Source organism: Neomonachus schauinslandi, chromosome 8 (assembly GCF_002201575.2).
Source record: "Neomonachus schauinslandi chromosome 8, ASM220157v2, whole genome shotgun sequence".
Classification (NCBI taxonomy): domain Eukaryota; kingdom Metazoa; phylum Chordata; class Mammalia; order Carnivora; family Phocidae; genus Neomonachus; species Neomonachus schauinslandi.
Window position 1 is genome coordinate 117,706,331 of NC_058410.1, and position 11,740 is coordinate 117,718,070.

An 11,740-nucleotide genomic window follows, 5' to 3' on the forward strand; every position below is an offset into this window, starting at 1 on the left:
TGGGAAGAGTACAAATGGGACGGGGAAAGGGTGTGGGAGGTAGGACCAGGGGTGCAGGGGGCAATACAAGGGTATTGTGGGACTCGGTGATCCCAGACAGGGAGGGGAGGAGGGGTGGCATGCAATGATGTTGGGAGGGCCTGGCAGGGACTAGAGGGGTGGGAGGACCTGCCCTATCTCCGCTCCCCTCCCTGACCTCATGCTGGTCCTCCCCTTCTCCTCCCCCTGCTCGCTGCAGGCTCCCTCCTTCTTGCTGTCGCTGCTGAGAGAGATCGACGGTTGGGTCGCAGTTCAGTGAGCCCCTGCTGCAGGGAACAAGCAAGGGGACCTCCAGGGAACTCTGGGCTGCCCAGGCACGGTAGCCCTGCCCTGTCTTGAGAACTCCCCTCCCAAGGTCAGGAACAGAGCAGGTGCAGAGGCACTGCAGTCTCCTGTTGCCCAGGTAAGGAACAGAGCTCTGGGAAGAACAAGGGAAGAACTGGGAGCCGTGGGGGTTCTACCCTATCCCTGCACCCCCAGCAAAGGTGTAGCAGGAGAGCTCTCAGGAGAGCCTCACAGAGCAGAGACTTTCTGTTAGGGCAGAGGAAATGGGACCTTGCACTAGGGACTAGACTCCCTGTGGATGGCGTGTCTGGAGGATGGGTCAGTGTGTGTGTGGCCAGGGGCGTGCGCACGTGCAGTGGGGGGTGTGGGTGCCAGGGTTTGGACAGGATCAGGTGGTGGCACCAGGGTGGAGGTGGTTATTGGTGAGGTAGGACTCAGCGGTGATGGTGATCGGAAGGGGGAAACCAGGGGCTAGAGGCTGAGCTAGTGGCCAGCTGAACCTCAGGAGGAAAGTGCTGGGGGAACCCCAAGTGCTCTGCTTAGAGCAGCTGAGCTAGAGCTCCCGGAAGGTGCCAGAGGGAGTCTCTCAGCATGTGGGTTGCGGGTCTGGGAGGGAGGTCTGGGGGTCTTAAGCCTTTGGGAAATGTTGAAATGGAGCAGAGTCAGGATTCCCAGGTCTGGGGAGGGCACAGAGCCTGCTGAGAGGATCCTAAAACTTGTTCTTGGCTGAGAGCTCTCCACCCATGACTCACGGTTCAGCGGGGTTGGGCTGACTGAGAGATGCCTCCGGGGGCACAGGGGCTCCGTCTTCCTTCCATCCCTGTCCAGGCTCTCCCTGCTTCTGTCCGTCTAAACCTCCCCCCACCCACTACACGTGACACGCCCTGGGTGGGGTGGGCGGGCGGGCCCCTTATCTCGCCTGGAAAGAATTTAATGGCTTGGAAACAACTGGAAATGGAACTGAGAGGAACTACTGGGAAGCAAGTCGGAAACACCGCAGCTGCCGGCTGTCTGGCTGTCCAAGCCCGCTTCCAGGCCCCGCCTGCTTCCCGCATCCCTGGCTCCCTCCCGGCCCCTCCCCTCTCTCTCTCTCCCTGCCTCCACTCCCTTGGGGACCTGGCACCTCAGTTCCTCAAACTCCCTTCCCCTTGAGTCCTGCTTACTCAGTGCTGGCCCAGAACCTGCCTTCCTGTCTCTCATTGCCCCCTTACTCTTTTCCACTGGGGGCCTGGAAATCCTTTCTCTTACTTTTTCCACTCCTCTGGCCCACTAGCTCCCCAGAATGAGGGGCATCTGGATCCCCCAAATCTCCCGTGGCACCTCCTTATCTCCTGGTTCCAACCCAATATTTGGAACCCCCCTCATCTCCCTCCTTCCTCTCATGGTCCTGGAATCCTTCTACTTTCACCCCTCATGTGGCATGAGGGGCAGAGGGAAGCGGGGGGAGGCCCAGATCCCCCATCTCTGGAACATCCCTCATGGAAGCCAGCCCTTCTCCACACCTCTTGGGACCGACAGTCCCTGATGAGCGAAGTGTCAAAGTTGGCCACACCATGAATACCAGGCAAGCTGAGTCACAGCTTGGGATGATGCCCCCACCTCTGCCAGCCCTCCAACTGTGGAGAGGATGCCAAGAGGGTGAGGCCACATCCCCCCTCCCCACTGCAGAAAGGAGCCCCAGACAGCAGTAGGGGGGATGACGAGGGAGAAACACAAGAGACACCCAAGTTGTTTCATTTCCTAGTGCTGAGAGAAGAGGGGAATTCTTCCAAGAGTTGGAAGTGGGAGGTGGAGGGGTGGCCATGACAGGGCAGGAGAGGGGATGGGGAAGGAAGCTCTCTGGGTCATGAACTGTGGAGTCTACTCCTCTCCTCTGAGACCTGCCTCACTACTTTCCAGCTTCTCTCCTTCCTGCTGCAGAGGCTCTCTCCCCCTCTCCCCCAACCTGGGGAAAGATGCAAGATCCAATGGCGGGGATGGGTACTGGACAACTCGCAAAGACCCCCAGGGGTGTGGGGCACCAAGTATCTTCTTCTCCCTGGAGAAGGGCCTCCTGTTTGGTTCTCCTCACTCCAACTATGTTCTGTGACTCACACAGCTGCCCTCTGAGCTGATGAGAAATCCACTTTCTTAGGCATCACCCAATGAACGAGTGTCTAGGAAACGTGAAGAGATTGTGTGTGTGTGTGTGTGTGTGTGCGCGCCTGCAAAGACACAGGCTGATTTGGATGGATATGTGTATCTGAGTACAAGTGTGTTCATGTTTGTGTTTGTGGATGAGTGCATACTTGGGTATATTTGTATATGTCCATGTATTTGTGTGTGCACGCACCCCTTGGTTTGCATGGCCTTAGACAGAGTGACAGGATCTGAGGGTAGGTTAGAGCCCACCTTGTACCCAAGTCTACACTCCAAGTGGATGGGCTGAGATGCCCAGGGAAGGGCCGCTGTCTGCCTGCCAGGCCTCTGTCTGGGCTTCTTGGGCCTCTTAGTGCAGAAATGCTCTTTCCCTGTCGTCCAGCTTTCCTTCTGTCTCTTCTGGGCTGGTGGCAGGGTGTGATGGCTGGTAGCCCTGACACTCCTTTTTCCCAGACTTGGAGGAGAAGTTTCAGAGCAGCAAGCCAGGAAACGTGTGTGGGAGTGTGTGTAGGTGTGTGGGGTGTGTGTGTGTGTGTGTGTGTGTGTTAGGCACCGTCCCTTCCCTCCTAACCAGTCAGTGTTCCCACACTCACTCTGCCCTCCTCTCTCCAGCCTCTCTGGTCCCGAAGAGCCGGGCACCCGCCCACACCTCTCCTTAGCCCTTCACCCCAACTGAACCCTCCACATTCCGTTGCTCACCACAGCCCTCTATCCTGGCTCACCTTGAACACCTCTCTAACGCTGGTCTCCCTGTGCTCCCCAATCCTTGCCTCAACGAACAAACACAGCTGGGTGCCAGCACCCAGATCAAGAAACAGGATCTTCTTAGCACCTCAGAACTTCCCTGCCACGTCCCCCCCCCCCCCCCCCCCCCCCCAATCCTCCACGAGCACCACACTGCTGACTTATGACACTACAGATTGACGTTGTCTCTCCTCAGACATACATAGAATGTTTTTAAAGATTTTACTTATTTATTTCAGAGAGGGAGAGAGAGAGAGAGCAAACATGGGTGGGGGAGGGGGAGAGGGAGAAGCAGACTCTCCACTGAGCAGGGAGCCCGAAGTGGGGCTCAATCTCAGGACCCTGGGATCATGACCTGAGCCGAAGGCAGATGCTTAACCAGCTGAGCCACCCAGGTACCCCCATATACATAGAATTTTACAGCACGTTCTCTTTTGTGTCTGGCTTCTTCTGCTCAACCCTGTATTGGTGAGATCCATCCATGTTACTACATAGAGTTGTGGTTTGTTCCCATTGCTTTATTTTATCTCACTGTATGAATAAACCACACTTTATTTAATCTATTCTACTGATGTGAGATATTTGGGTAGTTCCCAGTTTGGGGCTATGATGGGTATATTCCTGGGGGTGGAATTGGTGGATCAGAGTGTTAGCATATAGCTCTGGTAGATTTTGGGGATTCTGCTCAACAGTTTTCCAAAGTGCTTGTACTGTCTGGCCCTGCCGGCGTCCACACCTGGCCTTCTCTCTAGCCCGGCTTCTGCCTGAGCTGCTGTTTCTGTCCAGCTTCTTGTCCCAGACACTGTCCGTGGTCCTAGCCCTGACCTTGGTCCTGTCCTTGGTTCCAGCCCTGATGGTAGTCCTCAGCTTAAACTGAACTTTTCATTCACTCATATGGTCAATATTTATCAAGCACCTAATATGTGCTAGATGCAAGAATACAATAGCCAAGAAAAAATCAAGTGCCATGCCTGCCCTCATGGACCTTATTGTCTAGTGGGTAAGATTGAGTGTGGGCAAGAAAGCATTAAAATAATCCCACCAATAAGTATATAATTATAAATTGTTATACATGCTACAAGTAGGAATTACATGGCTCTTTTTTTTTAATCAGTCCTGTTACATAGCTCTTTGATATCACATGTTAGGGGGACCTGGGCAGTAAAGTTACCCTGAGGAAGCAATGTGGGGCTGAGATATAAGGGATGAGGAGGCCACGATGAAAGGGAAGAGTGTTTCACATAGAGGGAGCACCATATACAAAAGCCTAGGGTTGGGAAGGGTGTGAGGGACGTAAGGTCCATGGGACTGGAGTGGAGAGAAGGAAGGAAGTGTTATGGGAGATGAGGTGGGAGAGGTCAGCAGGGACCAGATGATGCAGGGCTGTTTGTCAGTGTTTGAAGGGAATTTAGAAAGGAGACACTGGAGAGTTTTTAGGGGGAGCGGGACATCCTAGTTGCCTTTGTGAGATTGTAAGGGGCAAGAGTGGAAGCAGAGGGACCAGGTAGGAGGCAAACGCAGTTGTCAAGCAAAAGCTAGGTGATGGCTTGATCTCTAACTCAAAGAGAGAGCGAGAGAGAGAGAGAAAGAAGCAAATTAAAGAGATGTTTATGAGAAGGTAAGGGCAAATATCACAAAATATGGTGGCGTTGATGGCGGTTAGGTTTCTAGGTTGTTCTAGGTTTCTAGGTTTCTGGATGAATGGTGGGGCCGTGAGCTGCAGTGGAGAACACAAGAGAAGGGATGGGGTACAGGAAGGGTGACCATGAGTTCAGTTTCAGACATGTTGAATTTGAGGTGCCCAAGAAGAGTCGCCAAGTAGCCAGTTGGATACATTGCTTGGAGTTAAGCGGAGATGACTGGGCTAGTTTATAAACTGGGGTATAGTTTGGAAATTAAAATCCTGGGTCTGGGTGAAAGTACCTAGATGAGTGACTAGAAAAGTAGGTCTCAACTTTGGCTGCACATTACAATCACCTGGGGTGCTTTTAAAAAATACTGAGTACAATTTAGTGCTTCCGTTACTCTAGGCACATCTCAAGTGTTCAAGAGCCACATAGCTCTCCTGGCTACTGTACGGACAGCTGGATACAAAATGTTGTGAAATGGAAGATGTGGTCAACAGTGTCCAGTGATTTTTGAGACAGGTCAAGTAAGATGAAGACAAATGTCTCTCAGATTTTGTGACACTGAGATCTTTGGGCAATCTTGGGGACAGCTGTTTGATAGGTTGAAAGGAGGTGGGGCAGCCGGATGGGAGTGCACTGAGGCATTCGTGGGATGGGATATGGGGAATGGAAACAGCAAATACAGATAAATCTTTTGACAATTGAAGCCATGAAGTAGAGGAGGGAAATATGTGCTGGCTGGAGGGAGTATGAGATTGGGGAAGGTTTTGGTTGTGGTTGTTGTTGTTGTTTAGAGAGAGAACACGCACGTGCGCATGTGTGCGCAAAGGAGGGGGAGGGGGCAGAGGGAGAGAGAATCTCCAGCAGACCCGAAGCAGGGCTTGATCTCAGAACCCTGAGATCATGACCTGAACTGAAGTTAAGAGTTGGATGCCGGGGCGCCTGGGTGGCTCAGTTGGTTAAGCGACTGCCTTCGGCTCAGGTCATGATCCTGGAGTCCCGGGATCGAGTCCCGCATCGGGCTCCCTGCTCAGCAGGGAGTCTGCTTCTCCCTCTGACCCTCCCCCCCTCTCATGTTCTCTCTCTCTATCTCATTCTCTCTCAAATTAAAAAAAAATAAAAAATAAAAATATTTAAAAAAAAAAAAAGAGTTGGATGCCTAACTGACTGAGCCACCAGGCGCCCTGTTGTTGTTTTTTTAAGATAAAAATTTCAATTTATGAAATACACAAATCTAAAGTGTATAGCTCAATTAATCTTTGAATATGTATACATCTGTTTAACCACCACCCAGATCAAAGTACAAAATATTTCCAGTAATCCTATGTGTCTTCTTTTTTTAAATTTTTTTTTTTTTTAAGATTTTATTTATGTATTTGAGAGAGAGAATGAGATAGAGAGAGAGAGCATGAGAGGGGGGAGGGTCAGAGGGAGAAGCAGACTCCCCGCTGAGCAGGGAGCCCAATGTGGGACTCGATCCCGGGACTCCAGGATCATGACCCGAGCCGAAGGCAGTCGCTTAACCAACTGAGCCACCCAGGCGCCCCTCCTATCTGTCTTCTAATAGTAAAGAGTAACTCTGCCTGTTTTTGAAACTCATGTAAATAGCATCATTCACAAAGTTCTCTTTTTGTATCTGGTTTCTTTTGCTAGCATTATGTGTGTGAAATTGTCTATGTTGTTACATGCAGCAAGAGGGTGTTTTCATTGCTGTGTTTCATTGTATGATTGTGCCGCAATTTGTTTATCTGTTCTATTAATGGAACTTGTTTCATTTGGCTGATATGAAGAAAATCTCATGAACATTCTTGTACATATCTTTTGGAGAATATATGCAGTCATTTCTGTTGGATATTTACCAAGAAGTGGAATTGCTGGGTTATAGGCTCTATGTCTTTGTAAATACTGCCCAACAGTTTTCCAAAGCGGGTGCACTAATTTATGCTCCTGCTTGCAGTCGATGAGAGTTCTAGTTGCTTCACATTCTTGTCAATATCAAGTAACAACAACCCCTTTAATTTTAGCCATTCTGATGGCTATATAATGGCATATTGTTGTGGTTTTAATTTGCATTTCTTTGGTTACTAGTTTTGTTACACACCCATATATATGTTTGTTTTCCATCTGTTTATTGGTCCTTTGGATATATTCTTTTCTGGAGTACTGGTTTAATACTTTTGTCAATTTAAAACACTGGGTTGCCTTGTCTTGTTTTTGTTTGTTGTTTTTGTTTTGCAGGGGTTTCTTATTTTAGATTTTGATCCTCTCACTCACTCTCAATATCTCTCACTCTCTCTCCCACCCCCGCTACCTCTTGGCATTTCTCATATATTTTATCCCAGTGTATGGCTTCCCCCCCCCTCCCCCAGTGTATGGCTTTTATTCTTATTCTCTAAATGGTGTCTCTGGATGACCAGAAGTGATCAATTTAATGAGTCCTAATGTATCCATCTCTTTTTTTATGGTTAAGTTTTGTGTGAAATATTTTATGGTTAAATTTTATGTGGTTAGGTGCGCCCAGGTGGCTCAGATGGGTAAGCGTCTGCCTTCGGCTCAGGTCATGACCCCAGGGCCCTAGGATGAGTCCCGCATCGGGCTCCCTGCTAGGTGGGGAGCCTGCTTCTCCCTCTGCCTCTGCCTCTGCCCCTCTCTCTCTCTCTCTCTGACTCTCATGAATAAATAAATAAAACATTTTAAATTAAAAAAAATTTTATGTTGTTAGGTTTTAAGAAATCTTTGCTCTAAGGTTGTAAAAATTTTCTCCTATTTTTCATTTATACAGTATTGTTCTGAAAGATACTGCTTTACCTTTCGTAATTAGGTCCATTAGATTCACTTCAAATTAATTTCTGTATGTGGACATAAGGGAGAGATAGATTTTTTTTCCATCTGTATCTTTCCTCATTTATCAAAAAGAGCATCCATTCTCTTTTTAATTGCAGTGCCGCCTTTATATGTGGTCATGTATCTGGACACTCTTCTGTTCTATCTATCTATCCTTGCACCTTTATCAGTTTTGATATTTGGTAATGTAAGTACTGAGGAAGAAGGATATTCTCAAACGACAGGAGATACTTGAGCTCCTATAAAAGCTGACAGGAAGGATTTTGCGGAGAGTGAGGGATTGAATAAAAGGGGGAGAGAGGATAATCTTCACCTAAGAAGATAATAGGAGCTGGGTTCCAGGTGCTTGTGGAAGGATTGGCCTTGTACACTCATCCGCTAATCCATTCAACGAGAATGTGTCGGGGAGCCCCCGTGTGTCAGCCACAGGCGTATAGCAGTGCCAGGACAGACGAGGTCCCTGTTCTCATGGAGTTCCCACGTTAGTAGTGGGAGACAGGTAACAGACAAGTACCCACAGGAACAGGTGATTCAGGCAGCAGTAAATGCCATGAAGAACATAGGTAGGACACTGCCTTAGAGAGCAATGGGAGCCCACTCCAACGGGGCACCAGGGAAGGTCTTGGGATGCAAGACGTGTGGTAGGATTTGAACCAAGAAGGAGCCAGTCTTGAAGAGCATCCCAGACAGAAAGAATGTACAGCTAAAAGGCCCTTAGACTAATGTAAGCTTGTAGTATCTGTAGAACAAACAAAAGACCAGTGTGGGTGGACCAATAAAGAAGAAAAAGAAGAGGGCAGGGAGCTGGGTAATCAAATGACATCAGAAAGCAAATAATACATTATATGTTAAAAAAAAGAAGAAGAAGAAGAAGTAGAAGAAGATAGCAGGAGGGGTAAAATGAAGGGGAGTAAATCGGAGGGGGAGATGAACCATGAGAGACGATGGACTCTGAAAAACAAACTGAGGGTTCTAGAGGGGAGGGAGGTGGGAGGATGGGTTAGCCCGGTGATGGGTACTAAAGAGGGCACGTTCTGCATGGAGCACTGGGTGTTATACACAAATAATGAATCATGGAACACTACATCAAAAACTAATGATGTGATGTATGGTGATTAACATAACATAATAAAAAAAAAAGAAAGAAAGGTAGAGACCAAATTAGCCCAAGGAGGCTATCCCTTAGGGTTGGGCTGAATGTGGAGTTTCCCATGCATGTGAGTTGGTAGATTAGTTGTGGGTGATGGGACTGTGGGTGTGTATATTGGGGGAGGTGGGGAGCTATCTTGTCTCCTTCTCTGTGAACCTGCTCACATGTGCCCTCTCTCCCTGCAGCCTCCTGAGTGATGCCAGCCCAATGGTTCCTAATCTCCAGACTGGCCCTCTTGGTACTGCTGGGCACAGTCAGAGCAGGCCCTTTCTCTCCACGGTCCAATGTGACACTCCCAGCCCCACGTCCTCCTCCCCAGCCGGGGGGCCACACAGTGGAGCCAATAGGGGGAAGCCCCTCTTCTCAGCTTTATGAGCACACTGTGGAAGGAGGGGAGAAGCAGGTAGTTTTTACCCACCGCATCAACCTGCCCCCTTCAGCTGGCTGTGGTTGTCCCCCGGGCACGGAGCCCCCCATTCCTGCCTCAGAGGTGCAGGCCTTGAAGGTCCGGTTAGAGATCCTGGAGGAGCTGGTGAAGGGGCTGAAGGAACAGTGCACTGGGGGATGTTGTCCTGCTGCTGCCCAGGCTGGCACAGGTGAGCAGACAGATGATCAGGAGAGGGGGCACAGAAAAAGAGGAAGGTGGGCATCACTAGTCCATAAAGGACCTTGGTCTGAATTAGAAAAAGGCATCTCTTCTTCCCCTTTGGGGGTGGTGAGTGCAGCCCAGGGCACAACTCAGAGAGAGAAGCCACCAGACTAGGTGGCTTCCCTCCCCTGTCCCCAAGTATATGCTAGGGCCTTGGCAGACCACATATATTGACTAGGAGTACCTGGAAACAAAGATGACTTTATGAAATAAGCCTGGCCCTGCTGGAGGGGCGGACGGAGGGGAGCACCCTATGGGCTTGGTATCCCTCCCCAGAGACTGAGTCCTGCCTCTCCCTCTTACTCCAGGCCAGACGGATGTTCGTAGCCTCTGCAGTCTCCATGGCGTGTTTGACCTGAGCCGCTGTGCCTGCTCCTGCGAGCCAGGCTGGGGTGGGCCCACCTGCTCAGACCCCACAGGCGCTGGGGTGCCCCCATCCTCCCCACCCTCAGCCTCCAGGGCCTGCCCAGATGACTGCAACGATCAGGGTCGCTGTGTCCGTGGGCGCTGCGTGTGCTTCCCTGGTTACAGCGGCCCCAGCTGTGGCTGGCCCTCCTGCCCCGGGGACTGCAACGGCCGTGGGCGCTGCGTGCAGGGCGTGTGCGTGTGCCGGGCGGGCTTCTCCGGCGACGACTGCAGCCAGCGCTCCTGCCCCCGGGGCTGCAGCCAGAGGGGGCGCTGCGAGGACGGGCGCTGCGTGTGCGACCCGGGCTACGCGGGCGACGACTGCGGGGTGAGGAGCTGCCCTAGAGGTTGCAGCCAGAGGGGGCGCTGCGAGAACGGGCGCTGCGCGTGCGACCCCGGCTACGCGGGAGACGACTGCGGGGTGAGGAGCTGCCCCCGGGGCTGCAGCCAGAGGGGGCGCTGCGAGGACGGGCGCTGCGTGTGCGACCCCGGCTACACGGGCGACGACTGCGGCTCGCGGAGCTGCCGGTGGGACTGTGGCGAGGGCGGGCGCTGCGTGGACGGCCGTTGCGTGTGCTGGCCCGGGTACGCGGGCGACGACTGCAGCACCCGCACGTGCCCGCGAGACTGCCGGGGCCGCGGGCGCTGCGAGGACGGCGAGTGTATCTGCGACGCAGGCTACAGCGGGGACGATTGCGGAGTGCGCAGCTGCCCAGGCAACTGCAACCAGAGGGGCCGCTGTGAGGACGGGCGCTGCGTGTGCTGGCCCGGGTACACGGGGCCCGACTGCGGCTCGCGCGCCTGCCCCCGCGACTGTCGGGGCCGCGGGCGCTGCGAGAACGGCGTGTGCGTGTGCAACGCGGGCTACAGCGGCGAGGACTGCGGCGTGCGCAGCTGCCCCGGGGACTGTCGCGGCCGGGGCCGTTGCGAGAGTGGTCGCTGCGTGTGTTGGCCCGGGTACACAGGCCGGGACTGCGGCACGCGCGCCTGCCCTGGCGACTGTCGTGGGCGCGGGCGCTGCGTGGACGGCCGCTGCGTGTGCAACCCCGGCTTCGCGGGTGAGGACTGCGGGAGCCGTCGGTGCCCTGGGGACTGCCGCGGGCGCGGGCGCTGCGAGGATGGCGTCTGCGTGTGCAACGCGGGCTACGAGGGAGAGGACTGTGGCGCGCGCAGCTGCCCGGGAGGTTGCCACGGGCGCGGCCAATGCTGGGACGGGCGCTGCGTGTGTGACGATGGCTACTCGGGCGAGGACTGCAGCGCAAGGCGGTGCCCGCTAGACTGCAGCCAGCACGGCGTGTGCCAGGACGGCGTGTGCACCTGCTGGGAGGGCTACGCAGGCGAGGACTGCGGCCTCCGTACCTGCCCCTCCAACTGCCACCAGCGCGGCCGCTGTGAGGGTGGGCGCTGCGTGTGCGACTCAGGCTACACCGGCCCCTCCTGCGCCACCCGCACCTGCCCGGCCGACTGCCGCGGGCGCGGGCGCTGTGTGCACGGCGTGTGCGTGTGCCACGTGGGCTATGGCGGCGAGGACTGTGGGCGGGAAGAGCCTCCCGCCAGTGCCTGCCCTGGCGGCTGTGGGCCCCGGGAACTGTGCCGCGCGGGCCAGTGTGTATGCGTGGAGGGCTTTCGAGGACCCGACTGCGCCACTCAGATGTGCCCTGGGGACTGCCGTGGCAGGGGAGAGTGTCGTGAGGGCAGCTGCGTCTGTCAAGATGGTTATGCAGGGGAAGACTGCGGGGAAGGTGAGCAGGCAGGGTCAGGGACTGGGAACCAGAGCCAGTGGGAAGGCCTGAGCCTGAGGCCTAGGAGCCCAGGGACCTGGGGGAAGAGTGAAGGAGGTCAATTATTGGGCAGGGG

General features: G+C 53.5%; 1 protein-coding gene across 1 annotated transcript in view; it reads left to right on the plus strand.

Moving 5' to 3' along the window:
* The first annotated feature begins 362 nt into the window (after positions 1-362).
* The window catches only part of TNXB (tenascin XB), a 41,593-nt gene continuing 30,215 nt past the window's right edge, over positions 363-11,740 (plus strand). The window contains exons 1-3 of the mRNA XM_044917231.1: positions 363-442; positions 9,015-9,425; positions 9,787-11,625. Of these exons, the coding sequence (XP_044773166.1) occupies positions 9,026-9,425; positions 9,787-11,625 (2,239 nt within the window). The 5' untranslated portion in view covers positions 363-442; positions 9,015-9,025. The remainder of the gene's footprint in view (positions 443-9,014; positions 9,426-9,786; positions 11,626-11,740) is intronic.